The 26,026-nt window shown below is 42.5% G+C and overlaps 1 protein-coding gene across 2 annotated transcripts in view; it reads left to right on the top strand.

Moving 5' to 3' along the window:
• Positions 1–9,209: 9,209 nt before the first annotated feature.
• The window catches only part of DUSP10 (dual specificity phosphatase 10), a 44,526-nt gene continuing 27,709 nt past the window's right edge, over positions 9,210–26,026 (top strand). Inside the window, exons 1-2 of one of the 2 annotated variants that reach the window (XM_002809427.4) lie at positions 9,210–13,241; positions 15,429–16,282. In XM_002809427.4, the coding sequence (XP_002809473.1) occupies positions 15,472–16,282 (811 nt within the window). In that variant the 5' untranslated portion in view covers positions 9,210–13,241; positions 15,429–15,471. The other variant, XM_054520051.2, reaches the window with a different exon arrangement.

A 26,026-nucleotide genomic window follows, 5' to 3' on the forward strand; every position in this document is an offset into this window, starting at 1 on the left:
CTCACTTTTGAAGGCTAATAAATGCCCCCGGCCAGGTGTGGTGGCTCACGCCTGTAATCCCAGCACTTTGAGAAGCCAAAGCAGGTAGATCACTTGAGATCAGGAGTTTGAGACCATCCTGGCCAACATGGTGAAACCCGTCTCTACTAAAAATACAAAATTAGCCAGGCATGGTGGCATGCGCCTGTAATCCCAACTACTTGGGAGACTGGGGCAGGAGAATCACTTGAACCTGGGAGGCGAAGGTTGCAGTGAGCTGAGATTGAGCCACTGCACTCCAGCCTGGGTGGCAGAGCAAGACTCCATCTCAAAAAATAAAAATAAAAAATAGAATAATTGCCCCCGGTCCTGCTGACCCATTCATTCATTCTCCTTCATTCAGGACATGGTGCTGACAACTGTCTCCCCCTTGTACTTTCCACATCTTGAAAGGAGTTCATTTCCATGAACTCCTTAACACAGCCTCCAATACACTCAAGTCCTCCATTCAGAAAAAAATAAACAGGAAATCTCCAGGGTACCCCTGGCTACTGCATCTAACTCCTTAGCTCTCTCTTTTCCTTTATCACACACCGTTTTGAAAGAGGAGTCTTTGTCAGTCTGTCTCTACTTCCTCACCTCCACTGTCTCTCAGGGGACAACTCCCTCCCTCTCTGCAACCTGCTTTCAGTGAGATTCTCAGTTGTTATGGCCATGTCTTTTTTCCATCTTCCACCTACTAAAATTCTTCACAATGTTTGACATTCAGTCAAACATCAGTTACTCTTCTTGAATTTTGCTCATTTCTAAAGTCCTAGTTTTCCCAGTTCTTTCCTCACTTCTTTGACCACTTGGCCACAAATTCTTCTCCTTCCACAAATGCCTAGCAGGTATGACTAATTTCTGAAACAGTTTTTGAAAGTAGTTTGAAAATAGTTTCTTTTCTGAAACTATTATTGAAAGTACGTTCCTGCATAAGTTTCTTATGAAAATAGAAACTACTAATGAAAGTATGTTCCTGGAATAGTTTCTTTTGAAAATAGTTTATTTCCTGAAACTACTATTAAAAGTATGTTTCTGGGTAAGTCACTCCAACTCTGTCTTTTTTCTTCCAAAAAATGAGCAGGGTTGTGTTTTGACACTTCCAAAGTCTATTCCAGGTAGAGTTTGATTCAAGAAACATTTATTACATGTTTTATATGTGCCAAGAATAGATTTAGAAAATATACTCAAGAAGTGTGAGTTACATCAGGAGTCAAAATTCACCTACAATCTGCCATGCAACAATAACCTAACTAGCTACTGTAAATATGATTAGGGTGCTCGTTGTTTTAGCCATCCAAAAATCATTCATTGAGCACCTAGTCTCTGTGTCAGACATTATGCTAAGTACACAAATAGAATAATTATTTCTAATCCTCACAATACTCAGGAAGGCAGTGTTATTATTCCCATTTTACCAAAAAATAAACTGAGGCTCAGAAATAGTAAGGAATTTTTATACAAGACAAAAGAGAAGTTGGGGGTTGTGTTCTTTAATTGTATATTTATTAATGTGCCTTCTGGTTTAATGTCCATTTTCTCTTCTAAACAGTAGGCTCTTTAAAGCAGAGAAAATGTTCATTTTTTTCATTACTGAATCCCTAGCACTTAAGAGGTAGGTACAGAGTAGGTTACTGAATGATCTAATCAATCAGTTGATTAAATTAAACTCCAGGGTCACTTGATTCTGAAGCCCATGCCATGTTTCCTAGGAGACTTTGTCCTTTATAAATGGAATGTTTGTGTCACAAAGTTTTTTGGGAACACAAAGGAGAGCCCCATTAATGAATTTTTGAGAGATCTTTCCTGTCATTTTTGGCTATATCTTGCTAGAAGGTGTATATCCTGACAGATAGCACCCTAGATGGCCAAGTAGTGTTGGGAGCAACCGTGAAGGGGCCTAGAGGAGGAATGCAGAAATAAATAGTTCCACAGCAGCTCCAAGGAGCAGAGGAGATAGATTAAGAGATGGATCGAGTACCTGGTGAAAAGTGACCAAAGGAACAGAGAAGTTACTTTCCCTCACAGTCTCTCCAAGTCCAGCTCTGTTGATCTAGAGGAGCACTATCCAAAAGAAATACAATGTAAGCAGCAATTGCAAACAACATAAGTAATTTGAAATCTTCTAGTAACTGCATGTTTAAACATAACAAGAAACAGGTGAAATTAATTTTAGTACTGTTTTATTTAACCTAATATATCTAAAATGTTATTTTAACATGTAATCAATAAAAAATTATGAATGAAATATTTTGTCCATTTTTTCCTACTGAATCTTGGAAATCTGGTATACGTTTTATACTTAGATTAGATCTTAATTCAGACAAGCCACAATTCAAGGGCTCAAATAGCCACATGTGGCTAGTGGCTACCGTATTGGAGGGTGTGGATTTAGACAAGCATAGTGTGGTATGTAGTCCAGTTGCTTCAGAATTGCTGGAAAGCATGCAAGGAAATGTACAATTTCCAGTCCCATCCCAAACCTATGAACCAAGCCCCCCAGGGATCTATGTGCCTTTAGAGTTGGAGCAATGCTGCTCTGGCTAGCAGGCAGGGAGCTTCCAGTCTACTAGAAATGAGGGAGAATGAAATGGAGAGCTACGTATTCACAGTCAAGTACTCTACATATCTCTGATAAAGAGCCAGGGAAACAAAAAACATAAGGCAGCTGCAAAAATGGCATACATTTTTATCTCTGATTTGCTTTTGTGAACTGTGAACCCTTCTTGAGAAATCCACTCCTTAGGCTCTTAGCTGAGATTTTATAATTCAACCATATGTCAATTAACTTGGGAAAGCAGAAGTAACAAATAAATAACCTCAACAAGATGTCAACATTAATACTGAGATTTAAAATGGCTTTCTTAATACATGCTATAAAATTGGGAAAGCAATCTGTTCTTACTATGGAAACTCCTGACAGTCTCAAAATTCAGGATGTTTAGAAAAAGATTAAATATGCATTTGAGGGAAAGTAAAAATATTCATATATTTCTTCCTTCAGGCTGAATGGACACAAATCAGAGGCTCAGAAACTGTATCTTAGGTTTATTTTTATCATTCCAATCTCCAGATTTCTTTAGAATCCCAAAGCCAGAAACTTCAACTGGGATTTTCTATTTTTCCCTAATAAATTGTGGGGGGGAAATTTGTTTTTCTTTGGCATCAATAATTCTGTCTTAGATCTATTAAGTGTATCCTCATCACCTTTTTAGGGTAGTTTTAAACTCATGGAAATTATGTTACTCAAAGATGAAGATGAACCCAATTCTGTACATTTTTAGTAATACAGGACAGGATTGCAGGACACTTGGTACAATTCTCATCTTTTAGGCTATGCTTTGCTCTGTCCACCAAAGGGGATAAAGGGTGTATTAGGATTCTCTGGAGAAACAGAACTGACAGGATGTGTATGTGTATATATGGAGATTTATTCTAAGGAATTGGCTCATGCAATATGGAGGCTGGCAAGTTCAAAATCTGCAGGGTGGGCAAATGGGCTGGAGAGCCAGGAAAGATCCAATGTTGCAGTTAAAGTCTGAAGGCTGACTGGCAGAATTCCCGTTGCTCAGGGGAAGTCAGTCTTTTGTTGCATTCAGGCCTTCCACTGACCGGATGAGGCCCACCCAAATTATGGAGGGTAATCTGCTTTACTTAAAGTCCACCCCTTTACATGTCAATCTTATTCAAAAACACCCTTACAGAAACAAACACCTTCACAGAAACAAGCAGAATAACACTTGACCACATATCCCATGATCCAGTCAAGTTGGCCACAGAATTAACCATCAGAAAGGAAGATTGCACTAGCTTAAACATACAAAGGGGAAGTTCTGCATCCACACAGAGAGAGACACAAACTACTCCTTATACCATGGGACTAGTGGAACTTGTCTTTGAGGTTCTCCTGGGTTTAAAGAGAGGGGCCCCAGATGTGTGCTTGACATCCCTCAACTGTGCAAAAGCAGTTGGCACCTGTCTAAGCTAGTGCAGCCTTCCTTAACATGCACCAACACAGACAGCCCTATTCTTTCTTTCCTGTCCCAGGTGGTGGGGCCCAGTGTCTGCTGAAGTCAATCAGAATGAGTTTTAGTAACATCACATTTTTTTTTTTTTTTGCCAGCAAACATTCAACAACCCCTCTGTAACCAGATCCTATTCTATTTAATAGCTTGTGAAATTGTAAATTTCTGGAAATAGCAAAATACCCTCTACTTGTCTTCTCCTGGCCTTCTCTCTGCCTAAAGTTACCCTTCCCAAGTCTGGAGTCAAAATACAAACTAAATTTTAAAACAAAAGCAAACAAAACAAAACAAAAAACCCAGCCAGCCCACTGTTCTTTTTGCCTGCCTGCCTTACTTCTTTCAGTCCTTCTTTAATATGCTGGGCAATTTTGATGAGTTAAAATGTCTGCCTTTAACTCCTCTAACCCATATTCAGGAGGACTCATGTATTACATGAAGATTAGACTGTGTTGAAAAGGGAGTCCAAATCTACCGGCATTTCTATTCTGCAGAATATAGAAAAGACACTTCATTGGACTGTTTGCTATTATTAATCCAATTTAAGGTTTAGAATGGCGGTTCATAGAGTTGCTTCAGTTTTCCTAATTACTGGGAATAGGAATTGCAAACTGAAGCATGAAGGAGCTAAGAGTCCTTGTGAATTATACATCTTAGTTTACTACTGTAGAAAAATGACACAGTTTTTCTGTCACCATACCTGTGATGGTGAGTACTGGCAGATGAGTGAAGCACAGCGCCAGCTCTCTGTTTGGCTACTTTCTGATCCAATCTATTTATCTTTCTTGCATTCTAAATTTTTGTGACCTGCAAGTTAATGGCAAACATAACATTTCCTTCTTTTCTAACATTTCTACTTGAACTAAAATTTTAGCCAGTTCCAATAAGGATTTTTCTGTTACCTATTGAATAACTTGAATTGACTAGACCTGACCTGATTTGGATTAATTTGAATACCCCTACTATATGCCTGAGTGGTACTGTGGGCTCAGTACTTAGCATAGCATAGACACTTAAATTCACCCAGAAAGGGTTTCATCCACCATGTTCGTACATTCTCGGCCCTTGCTGGTCATGAGTATAATTACAAAGTGTTTGCTTTATTTACCAGCTAACCCAGGGAAAACACTGAACCCTCCCCCTGGGTGGGAAATCCAGGTGGAGTTGGGCCCATTCACAGAGCATTAGAAACAGGACTTCTCAGGGTGCTGCTCCCCAACTAACCCAGAATCAGTAGTGGCATTTCCTTTCAGAGCACATCCACCAGGAAGACGAAGAACTTACTGATGTCCAGGCTCAGGTCCTTGATTAAATGCCTTTCTGAAGAAAGCTATTTATTGGCATCAGTCACACGCTAGAGAAAATAAACACTGGACAATCCATCTGTCAGGGAGATAAACACCAGGAAATGCATGCCTTTGAGAATTACAAGAAGGAAGATGTTGAACGAGAAAAGGAAGATACCTTCATCCTGCTGAAACTCAGTGAACAAGAAGAGGAATTTTTTCTAAGCATTGAAGACAATCATAATTGCAAAGAGCACTGACCAAAACAATAATCAAGTACGGTATGGAGTATAATGAGATGGATTATAATGAGAAAGATGCTGATATTTTCTAAATTCTATGGGAAATAAATGGAGTTAAACTGTAAAGAGAGAAATATGATCAGAACAAAACAAAACAAGTGATGTGTAAACAATGTAGCTCCCCAGAGATAGACACTTGGTTAATATCTGCGTAAATAATTCAAAAGAGTAGTGAATTTAGTGACTTTGGAGGTTTCTAAGTTTCCAGCTATTACAGAAGGCCAAATCAGTAGCTAGAAAGCTATCATCAGATGGACCAGGGTATGCCTCTAGAAAAATGAGTAATTCAAAGGTACGTTCTTGCTACAACCTGAATATTTGTGTCCCCCCAAAATTCATATGTTGAAATCCTAAGGCCCAAGGTGATAATGGGGGCAGAACCCTCATGAATGGGATTAGTGATCTTATAAAGAGGCCTTAGAGAGACCCCTCACACTTTCCACCATGTGAGGACGCAGCCAGAAGTTAGTAGTCTGTAAGCTGCAAGAGAGTCCTTACGAGAACCCGATCATGCTGGCACCTTGATCTTGGACTTTCAGCCTCCAGAACTGTGAGAAATAAATTTCTGTTGTTCGTAAGCCATTCAGTTTACAATATTTTTTTTATAGCAGTCTAAATGGACAAAGACAGTATGTTTAAAAAACATTCACAGTTCATTCATTCATCCAGTCACTCACTCACTGAACCAAAGCTTAATGAGTTCAAACTATGTGCTAGCTCCTGGGCCACCTGCTAGGGATGGATGGCAAACAAGACATGGTTTTGCTAATAGAAGTGTCATAGGCTCTTCCTTGAATTTACCAGTCCAATCTGCAGTAGCAACCAAGCCATTGACACAATTTAGGGCAATATTTGAGACTGTTCTGGAAATAAAGTGGAGGTCTGGATCCATTCCCCAATGTGGAGGCTGCGGTTGTAAGAGTGAGACCACATGGAGATTCACATCATAATGGACTTAGAAAAGTTCAGAAGAAAACAAAAGAAAAAAACAGCAAATTCTTATGAAGAGGCAATTAAAAATATACTGCAGTTTGGAGACTGAGGGTGACATGATAGAAGTTTATAAAATTACAACAAGAGTGAATGAAATAACACAAAATGGTTAAAAGCAGATGCTCTGGTGCCAGATTGTCTGGGTTTAAGTGTTGACTCTGCTGCTTTCTAGTTTTGTGACCTTGGGCAAATTACTTACCCCATCTGTATTTCTGTTTTCTCATCTTTAAATTAAGTTAATAAAAAGTACTTATTTATAGATCGATGTGGCTGTGAAGATTTAAGTGAGTTAATGCATGTAAATCACTTACAGCAGTGCTTAGCACAGAACAAAACACTTAGTAATATGTTACCTATGATTATTTTTTCCCCAAATTCTAGATCTTTAAAATCAGTTAATATTCAATTATAAAGATAAAGTACATTAGGATGCACTTTGTTGTCTAAAGGAACTTCTTATACGTAGAAGTGGTACAGTCTGAACCTACTAGGAGATGCTGAGAATGTTAGATTAATTCTTTAGTGTTAGACCTGAAACAAGTCTTGAGGGGGTTTATGAATGCTTTGCGTGTATGTTTACCTTATAACTTTGCATCCCTCAGTAACACAGTTGGACCCAGCCTCCTGGGGTTGAGAAACTGGCACTGACAGCATATCGTAATGATAAAACATGATTGTTCAGTTTAGTGAAGGGGAAAATGTTAACAGTCTTTGATGTAGCAACACATAATAATAACAGGCCATCCGCCACAGAGGAGGGCATTGTTGGAGACCCAAGGCCAGTGAATGTTTTGTGTGTGTTATTTTCATAAAGAAAATAAGCTTACATCCATGGTCCACACACTTGGGCTGAGGCAAAATCTTCTTCTGAGAAAGAGCAGCAGATGTTACAAATAGGGGAGCAGTGAAGGGGAAGAAAAAACTGAAAGGGATCTGCTTGCCCAAATGAAGACAGGGAGCATATTAATTCCCCTAACCATCCAGTCACCTCTGTGTGATCAGTAGAGGCCAGAGTGAACCTTGAAAAGAGGTCTGAGGTCAATCATGCTTTGGCCATGCCATCCAGTGAAATTGCTTTACAGGCAAAAAAAAAAAAAAAAAAGAAACAGGATTAAAAAACAAAACAGAGGATGGGCGTGGTGGCTCACGCCTGTAATCCCAGCACTTTGGGAGGCTGAGGTGGGTGGATCATGGGGTCAGGAGTTCGAGACTAGCCTGACCAACATGGTGAAACCCCGTCTCTACTAAAAATACAAAAATTAGCCAGGCATGGTGGTGAACGCCTTGTAGTCCCAGCTACTCAGGAGGCTGAGGCAGGAGAATTGCTTGATCTTGGGAGGTGTGGGTTGCAGTGAGCCAAGATCATGCCACTGCACTCCAGCCTGGGTGGCAGAGCAAGACTCCATCTCAAAAACAGAAAAGCAAAAAACAAACAAACAAAAAAACCAGAACCACCACAACAAAAAAATCCCAACCAGGATCCTTTCTTTAACTGAAATTTTACTTTGGAACCCCATGAATAAGACATATATCTATCCATAGCTATATCTGCATCTGTCAGGTGTGGAGGTGTGGAGGACAAGATTGTGGTCACAGAGGCTCCATTTCTATTGCCCCCATTTGCACTGATGTCTTTTACACTTTGTATATAAAGTTTTCAAAATCCAATGTGTATTTTAATCTTATGGCACATCTCAATTCAGACTAGCCATACTTCGAGTGGCCGACACGTGTGTCAAATGACCACCACACTGGAAAATATAGATACAGAGCCTTAAATGGCTCAGAGCCTTTTCCTGAGTCACAAACACACCTGCCCATGAATTTTGTAGGAAAGGACTGCAGGCCTCTTGTGTCCAAACTCATAGATAGTGGGACAAGCACATGGCCCTGCCTCTGTTTCCATCATTACAGTAGCCACTGTCTTAGTCCAGTTGTGCCACTATAACAAAATACCTGAGACTGGGGAAGTTGTAAGGAACAGAAATTTATCACTCACATGACTTCTGAAGGCTGGGAAGTCCAAGATCAAGGTGCCACCTGCAGGTTCACTGCCTGGTGAGGGTCCGGTCTCTGATTTCAAGATAGCACCTTGTTGCTGTGTCCCCACAGGGGAATGGAAGAAAACTAACTCACTCCCTGAAGCCCTTTTGTAATGGCCCTAATCCCTTCCATAAGGCTTCTGCCCTCATGACTTAACCACCTCCAAAAGGCCTCATCTCTTAATACTGTCACACTGGCGATTAAGTTTCAACATATATTTTGGGGGAACATCCAAACCATAGCAGCTCCTTCCTTCAGAGAACCCTTCTTATCAGCCCTTCCCTAGGCCTCGAGAGTGTTGTTGGATGTTTTGCCAGGCTGGTCTCAATGACCTCAAACACTTACCATGCCACTTTCCTATTCCTCAGCTTATTCCCCACTCCTTCTGGTATAATATCATCTTTATCCTGGATTATTTTTAAGTTTTCTCCAAGCCATTCTCTGCCTTAATTCTAGTACCTCCAGAAATCTACCTTGACCTTGAGGATTATTTTGAAGGCCCCACCTTCTGCCATTACCCTACACACTTAACCATTTAAGTGCACAAAAAAGAAGTAATTTAATTAATACATTTGCTAAATACTATCCATATTATATCTTATATGTTGGCCTCAGTTATCATCATCTTTTGACTTTAACACATAGCACTTTGTGCTGAAACAGTCAATATTTTTCTTATGATGTTTGTGGGAACAAAGATATGCTCAATACAATCATGTTACAACATCCAAACTGAATGAAGATGCTTCACTGTTTCTTTGGGACTGAAACTAACATTAAGGCTCTGCTGCTGGTTATTGATATACAGATCAGATTTGTAGCCATTGGCTGACTAGCATTACGAATTTAAGTCTCAGGGCATTATATTTCAGTGTAAGTATTTTCACATTTATCACTCAAAAACAGGAACAGAATCACTTCTTCTTGTCCAAAAGATGTTCTGAAGAGTAGTGAATGGAAAAAAATTCCATCTATAATCTGATTTTTTTCACCAGTCTTATGACTTGAATATAAACTTGGAGATGCCTAACTTAAAAAATAACTACAACTTTGCTTATATTCATAATCTGGTAATTATTCCATGTTTCAGGTTTGATACATGATAAGGAATTTTGCCACCTTTCCCAATGTTTCAGCCTGGATGGCTTAGATTCTTAGGCAACTAAATTATAATAATCTACTACTTTGAAACTATAATAAAACAATCATCTCATTACAAGAGTTACATTTCTTTTTGAAATTACTTTTCCTTTTTGGGCCTGTGGGAAAAGCCGTTAAGAACTCTTCTGCAATTGTGTAAATCTATACTTTGGGCTTAGATATTGAGGCATTAGAAATGAATTCATCATTTATAGATCATACATACCTTTAAAGATAGGCACCTTATTTCCTAAAGCAAGTAAATTAATTTTTTTTTCCACTGAATGCCTTTTATCAGCAGGAGATCTTTTTTCCCCCCTGAGCGCTTGAATGAGTTCCCTTTTTCTTCTGAGTTGGGGTATTACCATTTTATGGATAAATGAAGACAGAGACTGGATGAACAGATATAACAGATAGAGTCAGAATCAGAACTTAGAACTCTCAAACTCTGAGTTAATGAAAAATTTTCCCATAATTGGCTATGTTTAGGGAAAGGTAAGCTTGCAGCCTTCCAGCTCCAGATAGATCAAGGGTAGAACCTCTGGGAAGTTCTTTTCTGACTTGTATAGAAATTACCCAGAACCCAAGTTTCCTGACCATAACCTGTTGATTTTCAAACATTTAAGAACCAAATGGTGTGCCCTAAGCACTCTGCTATTATCAGGAGGGTGAATGGATGTGTGTGTTGGTGTGTGGATGGAGAGAGGTGCAAACCAAAAATAAAATTCTAAGCCCCCCTTGCCCCCCCCCTGCCCCGCCTTCCCAGGCAACCCTCTGAACGGACTAATTTGTCAACCAGGGCTCTTGTAAAATTTATCCTGAAAGACTGGTTCAGGCCACGAAGGGAAGTGAGGGTGGGACATGCCCCATTCATTATATATCAACCAACGGACTAATTTCTCAACCAGGGCTCCTGTAAAATTTATCCTGAAAGACTGGTTCAGGCCATGAGGGGAAGTGAGGGCGGGATGAGCCCTATTATATATCAACATGGACTTTAAGTCTGATAAGAAACATTTTACAACCTATTCTCTCTGAACCTGCTGCCTGGAGACTGCATCTGCATAATAAAACTTTGGTCCCCACAAGCTCGTATCTTAACCCATACATTCCTTTCTTTGATCTCAGGTCTTCAGACAAACTCAACCAATTGTCAACCAGAAAATGTTTAAATTTACCTATAGCCTGAAAGCCCACCCGCCCCTTAGAGTTGTCCAGCCTTTCTGGACCAAACCAATGTATTTCTTACATGTATTTGATTGATGTCTCATGCCTCCCTAAAATGTATAAAACCAAGCTGGACCCCAACCACCTTGGGCACGTGCTCAGGACCTCCTGAGGGCTGTGTCACAGGCCGTGGTCACTCATATTTGGCTCAGAATAAATCTCTTCAAATATTTTACAGAGTTTGACTCTTCGTCGACAGACGTTACACAAAATCCTCTCCTATGTAAGACTATCGAACGTGTACGTGATGCCCGTCGTAACACTGGTGTGAAAAGCTGGACTGGGGGGTATGTACCTGCATGTAAGTGGAGGTGCCCAAGGGGATTTCTCTTCACAGCTCATTGAGCATAGCTGACTTGCTAGCTATGGTCTGACACCTCCTGATTTCAGATCTGCCCTGAAAACAATGACATGAATATGCCCCTGCTACTCAGTATACTATTAGGCTTGGAGTCTGAAGTAGACCTCCAAACCCCATCCAATCAGGTAAGGGAGAAAAACGATAGCCCAACATTCCCTAGTGCTCATAATATTATTATTCCATTATTTCACTTTTTATCCCTTCTCTCACAGATAAAAAAAAGAAAAAGCTCTACTTCTTTAGGGTTCTTGGACGTAGACTCTCCACAGTTCATCTGGGGTTGTTCATCTCCACTTCTTTTTGTATCCCAGGGCAACTTTCCTGCAGTTTCCCTAATGAGAATATTTTCCAGACTAGGCATGGGGCGGCTTCCCCCGCCCCCTACTCTTCTCCCAGGACGGGAGCTGAGGCCAGCTACCTGGGGCCGGCCAAAGTCAGGGGAGCGGGGAGAGGCGGCGTCACCTCCTCCACGCTCCTCCGGCCCCATTCAATCTAGCTATTTGCACTCGGCTCTGGCTGTTTTCCGCCAGCTGCGGCTGTTCCAGAAGTGCCGGGCTGCCGGTCCTGGCCTCGGCAGGGGCCGTGCGGGACCGAGGGGTGGCGGCCGAGGCATGTGGGGCGGGTGGGTTGCGCGCGGCTGGCACGGCGCGGGGACCCAGCGCGTCAGGCGGGAAAGGGGGGCGGCGGCAGGCGCGTAGCGGGCCCCAGGACGCCCGGCCAGGGGATTGGCCTCTGCACCGCTGCTCAGGGCGCGTCCCTTGCCGCCTCTGGCGTCGACTCAAGCTTCCTCCTCCGAGCAGCCCTCAGTGGCGCCGCCTTAGTGCTCCGGGTCGAGCCCCGGGAGGGTTAGCCTGGGGACGGCAGGGGCGTGACCGGGGCGCGGAAGTAGGTGAGCAGCAGGGCGGCGCGCGGCGGTCAGGCCGGGACAGCCAGAGGGGCAGCGACATCTGCGGGCGGGCGGGAGGCGGACGCTTCCCGGGAGGAGCAGGGCCGTCGGGAGGACGCAGGCCGCATCGAGGCTGAAGGGCCTCCCTGTCCGGGACGGTCAGCTGCCAAGTTCGGGCCCTTAGCGCGTGGCCCCTGGGAGCGGAAGCATCACCCCTGGCTGCGCGCTCATGCTGGTCCTAGCGCAGAAGACCCGGCGAGGTCCGCGAATTTTGGCTTAGGGTTTGTCAAGTCACCTCGAGCGACTCGGAGAGAACCCGGCGTTCCCACTAGGGACGGTGATCTCAGTCTCTTTCCTTTAGAAAGTTACTCCGATACTTTTGATCATCCGTCCATAGTAAGGAGGAAAAATAGCGTGGTTTGTCCCCCGGTGAGGGAGTATTGGAGGATCCCGTCCAGTGGGAAGAGCCAGTTTTAGGGGAGCAGCGCGTCCAGCCCGCTGACGCTTCAACCTGGTAAAGGGTTAACTGCATCCTGCCGGTTCGGTTTACATGTAAATAGAGAGCAGCTGCTCCGCGCGGCCCTGGCTGGCTCTTTTAAGTTTTTGATTGGTTGCCAATGACATCACCGCCCGTGTTATAACACCGAGGACCCAGGGCAGCGTCGGATAAACCCTCCTTAAAGAGATGAGGCCACGCCTTCTTACCCGCCCCCTAGGCTGCCCATTGGTCGCGGGGCTCTGTGAGGTAGCGGTCGGCTTTCTCCGGATTCTTATTGGTCCAGCCCGCCGTCGGTCGGCGGCGAGTCCGCCCCCTCAGAACCTTACATTTACAGTGTAGCAAAAGAGAAAGTAACTATGTTGCTGCTGGAGATCAATGAAGCCAAGTGAATGGGGGCTGAATGTGCGAGTCCATAGCTGAAGCGGAGCGTCAGATGGTGGAGGAATACACTTATTTATGAAGTAAGTGGAAGTCACCGCGACTACTCCTGAGAGCCCGGGACTGGAGGGGGAGGATTGTAAGGCGGTGCTTGTGTGAGTGTGAGTGTGTTTGTGTGTGTGTATGTGTGTGTGTGAGAGAGAGACAGAGACAGAAAGAGATGCGATGCTGACGGAGGAGCTACAGCAGGTAGGGTTATAAGGTTCCGGCTGTTGGCTCCTGCTGCCCTGTACGTTTACTCTCTCTGCAGTCTACTTGGATTTGGGGCAAAGAAAAAAATGAGGTTTGTTGGGATGCCTTGCGGCAGTTTTAAATGCCCGGGGCTCATTAGTGCGCTGTGTGCCGAGGAGTGAAGAGGGGGCGGGGGGATGTTAAGTGCTCCAGGAGTGGGGAAGAAGCATTCTCTAACCACTTAATTTTCTCTCCAGCTCTTGCCTAGTGGTGGAAGGGAGAGGGGATAGCTCAGTATTTCTCTAGGAGATTTTCTGGGCCAGACTGGATGGTTTCACGGGCAGTATATACGCCCGACCCTCTGCTGCAGGGATGCAGGTCTCTCTATACACCCCGTGTGTGTGTGTGTGAGCCGTGAACTCTGTGTGGAGGTGGGGGTCCCAGCGTGTGTCTCTGTGAACACGCTTATGCGTCCCTCTCAAAAGAAATGGTATGTTGATCCTGGACGTGTCCTACCAGGTAACACAATAGCAAAGACTTTTACCGCTTGGTCCAACCGGGAAACAGTTATAGCTTCTGGAATAGTACTCGCTCCTCAGAAAAAATACTACGCAAGGGAAGGGGGGTTGACTCCTTCGCTCCCATCCAAAGGTGGGTGAGAGAAACCCGAGTCGTTGGAGATCTGCCGACGTGATGGGTGCGTGCCCCGGTGTGCGCTCGTGAGTGTGGATTCCGCCTGTGACACTTTGGTTCTGTGTCAGAGAATGGTGACGGTCGTGTGTAGACGGATGAGAATGGTGACGGTCGTGTGTAGACGATGATAGATGGCATTTTTCCTGATAGCTCTTAAAGTTCGTTTAGGTGAGCGTCTCTTGGCGTGGGGTTTGGTGTCTTTGCTATGTGCATGTCTAATAGAAGAAGAAGAGTTAGCAAGCCTGGGTTGTAGAGTGCCCCTGTGCCTACAGGAGGAAGGAGCCGTCTTTTTGCAGACACTTTTTGAAATCAGAGATTGATCCGGTGGGCAACAATTCACTGCCCCTTTCAACGAGTACAGGCTAATTGGGAGGTCCTCTTTACGGAATCAGTACCCTTGAAGGGGGGATATCTGTATGGGATTGAAACCTTATACAACGTGGCTGCCTCCCATTGAGAGAAGCTCTAGGATGCACAGTCTGTGCCAGCCAGGGAGATGAAGAGGGGAGGAGAGCCCAAGTTGTCCTTTCCAGGCAGGAATGAGGGTGGGGGTAGATGAGAGAGCAAAGAGTGATGGATTTGCCGGGGTTGGGGTTTCCAGGTTTCCAGATCTGGCTCCATGGCTTGAGATTTCGTTTTAGGACACCAGTTAGTAGTGAAAAGGGGAAATGCAGATTAATTTATAAGAGGCCAAAAGACAACATGTGAGGTTTTAATATGACTGTGTTGTGCTTTTCAAAGGACCCCAATAGAGAATGGAAGGCAAGAATAGCTCCAAGTTAAAGAGATTCACTTAAGGGGATTTGCAGAAAGTTGACATCCACCCTGATGTATATTTAGCTGCTGTACATTTCTGTGAACCATGCCAGTGCTCTTGGTTACCCCTTTGCCTTTGCAGCGAGTGAGGGAATTAAATGGCAAGCATGCAAGGGTGGACAAATGGGTCTTTCTCAGATGTTTGCAGTGTACTTGTGCCCAAGAGCTGAGGTTCAGAATAGATGCCTCTTAAGAGCCTCCCTTCTGTCTTCAGCTTTTCTAATTATTTGTGCTTGTACCTTCTCTACAGCTGAACTTTTATGTAGGTCCAGGAAAGTTTGTTCATTAACATTTACAACATTACATCCAAATTTAACCTTAGACTTAGCAACCAAATTGATTGGAGCCGTCAGGTTTGCATCCTCTTTGAATACATAAAAATGAATTTCAAGTTTTGATAATGGTATGATAAAGGGCAATTAGGACGACTTTGCTCAGAGGGATGCAAAGGTCTTTCCTAGGGATTGGATGAGACTGCCTTTTGTGTCATGTGACTTTATTCTTTCTTTCCCCCTTCCCCTTCTTTACAGACTGTCTTGAGTTCTTCTTGAATTGCCAGTTTTCAGCCTCCTCATGCCTCCGTCTCCTTTAGACGACAGGGTAGTAGTGGCACTATCTAGGCCCGTCCGACCTCAGGATCTCAACCTTTGTTTAGACTCTAGCTACCTTGGCTCTGCCACCCCAGGCAGTAACAGCCACCCTCCTGTCATCGCCACCACCGTTGTGTCCCTCAAGGCTGCGAATCTGACGTATATGCCCTCATCCAGCGGCTCTGCCCGCTCCCTGAATTGTGGATGCAGCAGTGCCAGCTGCTGCACTGTGGCAACCTACGACAAGGACAATCAGGCCCAAACCCAAGCCATTGCCGCTGGCACCACCACCACTGCCATCGGAACCTCTACCACCTGCCCTGCTAACCAGATGGTCAACAATAATGAGAATACAGGCTCTCTAAGTCCATCAAGTGGGGTGGGCAGCCCTGTGTCAGGGACCCCCAAGCAGCTAGCCAGCATCAAAATAATCTACCCCAATGACTTGGCAAAGAAGATGACCAAATGCAGCAAGAGTCACCTGCCAAGTCAGGGCCCTGTCATCATTGACTGCAGGCCCTTCATGGAGTACAACAAGAGTCACATCCAAGGAGCTGTCCACATTAACTGTGCCGATAAGATCAGCCGGCGGAGACTGCAGCAGGGCAAGATCACTGTCCTAGACTTGATTTCCTGTAGGGAAGGCAAGGACTCTTTCAAGAGGATCTTTTCCAAAGAAATTATAGTTTATGATGAGAATACCAATGAGCCAAGCCGAGTGATGCCCTCCCAGCCACTTCACATAGTCCTCGAGTCCCTGAAGAGAGAAGGCAAAGAACCTCTGGTGTTGAAAGGTAATGCCCCTGCTCCCTTCCCAAGCACGGTCCTGATTAGCCGGGTTCACTTTGGGTTTTCTCGTAGAAGTGACAGCATTCTCCTTACCCTGGCTACCAAAGACCAAAATAGACTTTATTCTTGTCTTCCCTTCTATGCTCTTTATTGTTTTGGTTTAGTAAGAAAAACCCAGCAGCACTGAACTGGAAGCCAGAAGATCTGGGTTCTACCCTTAATTCGGGTTCTAATTTGCATTGTGCAAGTCATTTCACCTCTCTGGGACTGTTTTCTCATCTTTCTAAAAAGGGGCTTTATACACACCAGATGGTATCTCAAGTCATGCCTGGTCTGCTAGCTCTATTCCAATCAATCACTAGGTGGAAAGTTATTGTCTCTCAGACTTGACCAATGTTGATGGAACAGAGGAAGGAGCAACTATGGTGAACTACAAGTAAACCTACAGGTACCGGTTCTTATTGTGGGAAATTCTTTCCCTTTCTCACCTTCTGACCAGCTTGACTTTTATGTGGTATATAAAGTGACCTTGAAGAAGGGCAGAGCTTCTTATTCTAAGGCCCCATATAAAGTATAAGTTCACCAATTATATCCATTCCTCTGCCAAGGCTCCAAGGGAACAGAGACGTTTTTATGAAACACTCCCTAACCCATTGTTTTTTCTGGCCTCACCTGACAACAGTTGGCATCATGGCTCCTCCCAAGATGGAGTAATGGGTCACTTGCCCCAGTATACTGAATGCAGAATAACTGAGATTAGCGGAACTGAGCTCCAGCAGAAGGAATTATTCACTCACTCTTCTCGGAGCACCTTCCATACCGTGTTGCCTAACCTTTCCAAGTAGCCTGCATCCTGTGCCCAGCCTAGTTGCACCTCTTTGCCCTCAGGTACTGACTTTTGGGGCACTGTATATCACTCTCATTCAGCATCTTTTACCTGGTGGTGGTAGTGAGAGATAGTCATCTTCTCTCTTCTCTCCTTTTGTGTTTTGAGCCAAGGTACACAGTTTCTGGGTCACATCTCCAACCAGTCTCCTAAAGTGTGTTTACCAAAGGTGTTGCTGAGTTTGAACACATTGCATATTTAAATTGCAATAGGCCATGTGGGTGAGCAAGTTAGTTATTTTGTCTCTATGGGACAGCTTTGCCATTCTCCTTCTTGTCTTCCCAGTGAGGCATTCTGCCTTTTGTTAAGCAGCATTCTGGGAACTATAATTCTGAATTCCATTGACACAATCTCCTCTTCCCACCCTCCACTCTCCTCAAACTTGCCCTCATGGGGCTACACTACCACAAAGGCACATCTCTCCTTAGGGCTGGTGGGGTTTGTGGGAAGGAGAACATGAAGGAATTGTATGTAGAGCGTTCCAGAAGCTTCTAGGCATTTCCTGGTGGTGGTGGTTGTGGTGGTGGGTTTTCTTGGGGTCACAAATATCTTCAGATTTCCTCCATATAGCTCTGTATTTTATTGTTTCTCTATTCTTGTTTGGTTGACTTTGAGTGATTCCCAGGATATTTACCCTGCTATTGTCTTACCATAATCTTGATGTGTCTGGCCTCTTACAAATGAGAAAATCCTACCAAGGAGTTTCCCATTTGTAATGGTTTGTCTTGGGGAGCAAAGAGGAGGATAGCCAATGATCATGATGAGCTCCTCTTTTCTCACGCAGAGCAGGTGTTCATGATAAAAAGCAAGTCTTTTGTGTCTTCATGATCTGAAGAGAGGAAACAACACGGATCAAGATGACCCTAGACCTCCTAATCATGGGGATGATTAGGAGTTGCAGACCCTACCCTCTATTTTGCAGTGGGTGGAGTTGTGGGTAGGGGTGACCCATTAGTCATTGAGAAGTGAATCTCCTGGGTGCTACTTGTGAAAGTGAGGTTCCTCTCTCCCTTTCCTGTGGATGCAGTTGAGATTTTGGATAGCCTAGACTTGTTCCTCAGTGTCAGAGTAAGATTGCCTCAATGGGGCGGGGCAGGACACACTGCTGACCTCACCACTGGGCGCCCTGGGCAGCCACTGCGAGGCCTCGTCATTTTCGAGTTGGTGAGACACCGCGGCAGTCGACTTGGAAGACGCTCTGGTGGTAGAGGTTAGATTATTTGTAGCTTTGGGGGCCTTTTCTTCAAATGTCTGGGAATTTCAATGAAAATATGTAGTTCAGGAGTGAAGGGGTCTATATTCTGCTTTATAATTATCATTGTCATTTTGGTATCTTTTGGGAGAATGGCCTAAATTTGGGACCAAGATGGAAAAGAGGGGAAAGGAATGGGTCAATATTAGAATGCCCTTCATTATCCTTTCAACTTGGTAAACCAGAGATTAATACCATAGCACCATTGTGGTGAAAGACAGGGTGGGCATTCCCCAAAGGCATGACCAGCAGACTTCTCCCAGATTCTTGAGTGGGTCAAGCAGACCATTCTGGTCTGGCTTCTCCTCTCACATTTATTTGAGTAATCCAATCCCCTCCCTTGGTGATAAGATTGTATTTCAGCAAGAGTGGTAGTGGTACCATTTCAGAAAGAGTAATTTTTGCAGGGAAGTTGGTGGGAGCGGGGGCATAGTTAGAACATAAGGAGGAAACTTCTAAAGGCTTGTTAGTTTATTTTCAGAGATTTCAGTACAATCTTGGGTAATTTATGGCTGGCCCATCTGATGCTCTGGTTTATGTTTGTAAACACTGGTTGCTACCCTCCCTGTCCAAGCTCCTTGTCCCCCTGTCTCCATGCCATACTCTCCATTTTTGGTGCTGTCTGTCAAGTAGAGCGGCTGCTAACTTGCCATTTTAGTAATGCTGTGTCAGGTTGGGAAGAAACCGATCAGAGGCATGGCAGCCCCTGGGATTAAGTTACTGTTCTAATTTACAGTGCCCTCCCTGTTGTGACCTATGTTAGAATCTATGTTTTAGTCTCATCTTCTGAAGAATAAATGGCATCAGACCTGTGCTTCTCTTCAACTTCGTGAAAATGATCCAAATGAATAAATATTTAGGGATTTGTGAGGTCTTTGAAAGAATTATATTGTTTTACTCAAAGCTGAATTTTAATCAACTAAAACTTGCTTTCTAGTCAAACTGAATAAGAAAGCTAAACAATTCTAGACCATCCATAATGAGAGCTACTGTTTTTGGTATAAAGTTTTTCAGGCTCCCTTTCTTTTCAGTAAAGCTGGGTTTTGTCATTTACTTAGGTAAGAAGAAATAGTCTACTGCACCTTTTTCTTAAAGACAGTATATGCCTTCAAAAATGTTATTATAAACATTTTCAAGCATATAGAAAAGCAGAAAAGTGTGTAATGAACATCCATATACCTATCAACCAGATTAAACAATTATATTTTTCCTATTTGCTTTCTCTTTTCCGTTGAAATATTTAAAAATATAATATAGATAATGTTTTAATGTATTTAAGTATGTTTAATGTGTAACTTAATGTTTCAAATTCAATAAAGCTGGAAATATTTTATAGTATACTATGAACAATATTTTCACTCGTAAACACTTGAGTGTCATGTACCCATTTTTAAGAGCTTTTCAACTTAGAATCCCTCAGTGACTGACTGGCAGTCAGGTCTACAGAGAAGCTTTCCTCCCTGGCAGTGGGAGGGCTCCAGGTGCCTCCTTGGGGTCTGTGTGTCCCCCTTCCTCCCTGGTATGTCAGAGCCCATGCCTGTACTTGCTCTATGCTGTTGTAAAACAAAGAATGACCAACTGCTACAATCTTTATAGGACTGCTCTGTACCAAAGGCCTTTACTGGGGAATGAGAGAAGAAGAGGGAAATGGTTTAAAAGGATGATCCACGGGGAGGATTTGATCATGCAGGCAGTTAGGCCTTCATACTATAAAACTTCATCACTCCTTAGAATTGAACACCATAGATTGCACACTTTTCCCTAGTTGAAAAGAATTCTGAAATATACTCTTGTTGGCAATGTAGAGTTCTATGACAAAGTGGATGGCTAGGCTCAGAAATCAGAGACCTGTGAAAAATATTCTGTTTCTGCCCTTTTTTGGGGGGTGGGGTGGGGAAGGGAATAAAAGTCTCCCCTTTTCTCTCAGAGATGTTATGAGGATTTCAAAAAATATCTGAAATAAAGACATATCTACATTCACAAATGTGCTGTTGTTATTCTGAGCCTCTGGTTAACATCCAAGGCTAAAATGTCAAACATTAGCCTTGTAGCGAATGATGGAGAAATCAAGGCAGAATTTTGGATCTAGTCAGCCTGAATGCTAGTCTTGGCATTCTCCCCTCTAACTAGGTATGTGCCCTTGGGGAAGGAACTAAATCCTTCAGCTCCTTAGTTACCTCATTAACAAAAAGAGGATATAACAATAGCTATCTCAAAGTGTTAGTTTCTGAAATAAATGAATTAATGTGTGTAAAGTGTTCAGAACTTTACACACATACAGGGTAAGCACTCCATAAATATGGTAGAATGTTGTTATTGATATTGATTGAAAGGAAATAATAGTGCCAGTAAAAAGGTAAATTTTGTTCCTAAGGAGTACAAATAACAAGCTAGGTATAGTAGAGTGTGTGTGTTGCTATGGCCTAAAAATAACTTGGTGACTGTTAACTAATTTAAGTAGCATAGAGTTGGAGTGCCAAGTAATTGCAAAAACATATTGGGCCAGGAGGCTGGAGTAATTTGGGTATATCCAGAATTATTTGTTTTAGGGAAATCTGTAAAAACATGATAATAATTCTGTCCAAATTATGTCCCATAACAAAAGCATAAAACTTTTTAGCTTTGCTTTTTGTTGCCTCTCATCATCTCATCAGGAGGATTTATTTTTGGAATAAGGATTGTGGACTGACTATAAAAGGGTAGATGGAAGGAGGGGTGTGCTGGTTCCTGAGCCTGGGGTTGTGATGAGTTAGAATGTGAAGGAAAAAGGAGGGAAGGAGTTGAATGGCCTGCTCCTGTCTTTCAGGAAGTCCTGAAACTTCTTTCTGAACTGCTGCACAGTTAGTTGGCTGTCCTCTCTCTGAGCTTTTGGGTACACTCTCCTGCTTCCTAATTTAAGTGTAGGTGAACAGATAATAGAAATGAACTCTCTCTCCCAGCCATGTTCTTGCTTCATCTGTTCCTCATTCACGATGTGCTCAGCAGAGTGAAATTTTGCTCACTTACACCTGGGTTCAAATCTAGGCATTTCCATTGACCAACTGTATGCCTTTAGGGAAATCAGGATCTCTCAGAGGCCAGGTTTTCTTCATTGTAAAACAGGGACAGCTCCAGCATCCTAGGATGAAACAAGGTAATATAAAGTACCTGGCATTTGATGGCTGTCAATAAATCAAGCCTCTGGACTCTGCTCTCCTACTCTCATGCCCTAATGTAAGAACCTCTTACATTGCAGGGGCAGGGGTGTTGGGGAGGATGGGCAAGTCCTTCTAAGGACAGTACTGTGGGAGCTTGTTAAGTATGAATACTCTTGCCCTTACCAATTCAGAACAGTTAACTTAATAATCCAGCTTGTCATGGACAAGTTCAAGAAACTCCTCTCCTGGCAATAGTAGACACGATTTCACATTAGAAAAAGCAATGCAGGGGAAGGAAACTGAATAGGTAAAGCACTTTGCCTATTTCTCTTTTCAAAACACAATGTGTATAGGAGAAAGGAGAAGGGAGAATGGTGAATATGTACACTTTTCTACTTGGTCCTTTGGGCAAACCCATCTGAAGGTCTGACAAAATTACGGGAGCAGAAAAACTTTCCATCACATACTCCTGGTGCATACACCCTCAGGGACTAAGTGGGAGCTTTTGACCAGTAGCAAAGATCTAGTTCCTTAAACCCTGCATTATCAGAAGCCAGAACCTCCAAGCCCCAGCATTGCTGAAGAGCAGTTTGGGCATGACTGGGTGATATATCGGAGTGCTTAGGCAGTTTAATTCAAGTTGGTTGAAAAAGATAGACTACATACTAAGGAGAGAAATTCTAGTTCCAGGAGAGGTCATCTCACCTTTTTGGAACTAAAGAATCCCAGCTTCGAGAAGAGCAAGGAACTTTAGAGGGCCCCTAATCCAGTAGTTTTCACTGCAGGCTGTTCATTGGTATCACCTGAAGGTGATTTATAACCTATGATGCCCAGTTCCTGTGTCCAGAAAGCCTGATTAAATTGGTCTGGGGTGCAGCCTGCACATCAAGATTTTTTTAAAGCTCCCAAAGTGATTCTAACAGGCAGCAAAGTTTGAGAACCATTGATTGAGTCCAGTATTCTTATTATGCCACTGCAGGAAAGGGGCTTGTCCAAGGTCACATGCATGATTAATTTTAGAGATTTGGTCCTTAATGTTAAAGTAGGTCTTGCCAGGTTCAACAGATTCAATAGATATCAACAGACTGGAGGTATTCATATGTATTATTATTTAATAATAACAGAATCTAATATATAGCATAAAAGATAAGATTTTTGAGTACTGATGCCTTTTTTCTTGAATTTTGAGATTTCAGTTCAGAACTAAAAAGACCGAAGTCTGAGGACTTTCAAAACCAGCAGTTCATGGTCTATATATTTACCTGGATATTAGAATATGGACCAAATATTAATGTTGATTTAATCTCTTCATCTAGGGAATCTAGTGGTTTCAGCTCTTAACAGCTGTCAAAACAGCTATCAAAGAAGCCCAACCATCTTAGGCTTCTAGGGACTTTTTGGTAGGTGGTCTCCACAGCTGTACAAACTTGTGGGTAGAGGAGATTCATTTGTTTGTTCAATAAATATTGTTGAATGCCTTTGGTGTGCTAGGCACTAATCTGCAGGCTGGGCAATCTGCATCACAATGCTTATCATTCAAATGCAAGAAAGACAACATATATGGATGGGACCAGTCTTCCAGATCCTTTCCATCTTGGAAATTGTGTTCGTGTTTCTATTCTTCATTTTCTTCTGCCACACAATCTTATTTAGGGAGGGTTTCATCTTCACGAAATTTTGTTATCCTGTGAAGCACATGTTTGTACTTTTTTTTTCTTTTTCTTTTTTAAGAAATAGCCGGCTGGGTGTGGTGGCTCATGCCTGTAATCCCAGCACTTTGGGAGGCTGAGGCAGATGGATCATGAGGTCAAGAGATTGAGACCATTCTGGCCAACATGGTGAAACCCCGTCTCTACTAAAAATACAAAAATTAGCTGGGCATGGTGGTGTGTGCCTGTAGTCCCAGCTACTCGGGAGGCTGAGGCAGGAGAATTGCTTGAACCCGGGAGGCAGAGGTTGGAGTGAGCCAAGATCGCGCCACTGCACTCCAGCCTGGCGACAGTGAGACTCTGTCTCAAAAAAAAAAAAAAAAAGAAAAGAAAAAATGAAATAGCCTAGCCTTTTCTAAATATGTCATGGGTCAATAGGATTTCTTTCCAATGTCTTGATCTGAAAATAAATGATTGGTTGGTTTTTAATGAAAAATAAATATTTATGCCCTCTGTGCCTCAAAAGCTCAGGGCTGACAAGTCTCCTCTGTGTGGCAGAGTGAAACTTTGTAATTTGGACCCCCCTAATTTTGTACATGTTGATGATAGGAATAAGGGCTTCGTTTATTTTCACTGCATGCTCTCTATGGAAAGAGGATGTGCTAAGCAAACAAGCATTGTAAACAATATTTCAGAGGCAAGGTTTTGGCCTGCTTTAAAAAAAAATGTTTGCAAGTACAATTAAAAACCAGTATAAGGGACAAGGGTGGGATGAAAACATGTCTCTAAGATTTCAAAGCCTGTGTTATTTCCCCTAAATCCCCTTCAAGGAAGATTTGAATCCCTCTTCAACAAATTTTCATTGATTGTGTTTCTATTATATATACTGTAGACTCTATATTCATGAGTGTAATCATACTAATTCAGAAAAATATAGGAAGAGAAAATGAGTATGACCTGTAGCCTGAATTTCATTGTAAAAGATTTAAAAATATACATTTTATATTAAAATTGATGTAATCTTTTAATTATGAAGACTTTGATTCTTTCGATGTTTTCATCCATAACCCAAGAGCGAGATCTTGGCATCAGTTTTTCCCAGGTTATGTCTACATCATCTATTATTACTTAAAAGTTGGAGTTACATATATAGATATATAGAGAGATATAGATATATGTAATTTTTTTCATTCCAGTCCCCCACCCAAGCAAGACCCATATTTTATGTAACTTAAAAGTAAAGAAAAGAAACCTTGAGCATGTTTTCGGATAAGGAAATGAGCTGTGCAGGCCTAGTACTTTCATATAAGATAAAGGCTATTACCCTGTGCTCTGAATCTGGCAAAGTAGAGAATCACTTACAGAAAGAAAAGGATTTGTGGATGCATCAAATTATCTGCGTTGCCCTTAATGTTTTATGTGTGGTAAAGGCCTACTAAGGCCACCGCCCCCAACCCTGGCTCCCTGACTTGAATTTCATAGAACACAAAACAAAGCGCAACTCTTCCTGAGTGCTTCCACAACGGGATTTTGCTTTCTTGCCTTACTACTTCAGAATGGACCACCGTCAGGCATCTGTTGTCCATTGCACACATCAAGTAAACAGATTAAACTGCCTGAGCCAGGGGGTCGCATCAGGCCTGTCCTCCCTTTGAGGAGCTTAAACCTCTCATGTTATAATGCGAACTCGACTGAGGTAAGGAAGCAGTCACCATTTTGCATCAGAACATCACTATCTGGTTCCTTAATATCTTATATTTATTTTATGGAAGAAATAATCTCGCATTCTTTGTATCACAGCCCTGAGCTTCACTACCATTGAGCTAAATATTACCAGCTGTTGCTACTGGCAAGAGAGAAGCAAAAAACAAATTGAAAGGAGAAAGAGGAGGGGTGGGGGAGTAGACAGAAAAGAATAACATGAGGGTTGAGGGTCTTAGGGTGACAGCAACATATCTTCTAGCTCCCAGACCTGAGTTCTGGGCTCCAGTATTGAAGACTGTGAGTCATTTTCTTCAATCATTACAGTGTTTCTTCCTGTCTTAAAATAATAAGACTAGACACAAACTTCTAAGAGGGCCTTCCCTGAAGAGATAGGGAACATTTTATATTGTTTCTTTTAATTTCTATTTTTATTAAAATGCTATGTTTTTATGATAAGACTTTAAAGGAATGGGTTTTATGGTTCTTATGAGGTGATATTTTAATCTGCCAGCAGAACATCAGTTAATCACATAGAACTACTCTGGCTCTGTGACCAACCTATCATCCCTGAAATTAGAAAATTATTTTCCAGATAGTTTGGAAGAAAAAAAAGTTAAAAGCTATTGAATGCTTTCTAGATGCTGGGCATTGGGCTGTCATATATGTGTCTTATTTAGTTCTCAGAGAAGCTCTGTGAGTGTCATTTTATATCCTGACTTTTATAGCTAAGGAATCTGAGGAACAGATTAAATATTTTCTCCCTTGTTATTAACTAGTGAATGAGAGAATAAGGATTGAAATCCAGTTCTTATGATTTCAAAGCCCAAATTCTTTTCAGGCTGGCCATATCTATTTGCAAGTTTCATTCCTTATGGTGGCTTTAGTTGTGCTTTACCTCTGTGGTGCCTTAGTTATAATGCCATATTCCTTTCCCCATTTTTCTTGTATATCCTCAAATAAAAATTCCATTGCTAAGGTGAGTAGCCTATTCTGTGTCCTTAGAGTAGACTGGCTTCCCAGTAACCTTGCCTCAAATTATATCCCAGCTTTTGGATACTTTAAATTTTGGTCATGACAGTTTTTTAAGGAATAACAATTTGAGCAAAACAAACTTTTGAAAA

Source organism: Pongo abelii, chromosome 1 (assembly GCF_028885655.2).
Source record: "Pongo abelii isolate AG06213 chromosome 1, NHGRI_mPonAbe1-v2.0_pri, whole genome shotgun sequence".
In the NCBI taxonomy this organism is placed as follows: Eukaryota; Metazoa; Chordata; class Mammalia; order Primates; family Hominidae; genus Pongo; species Pongo abelii.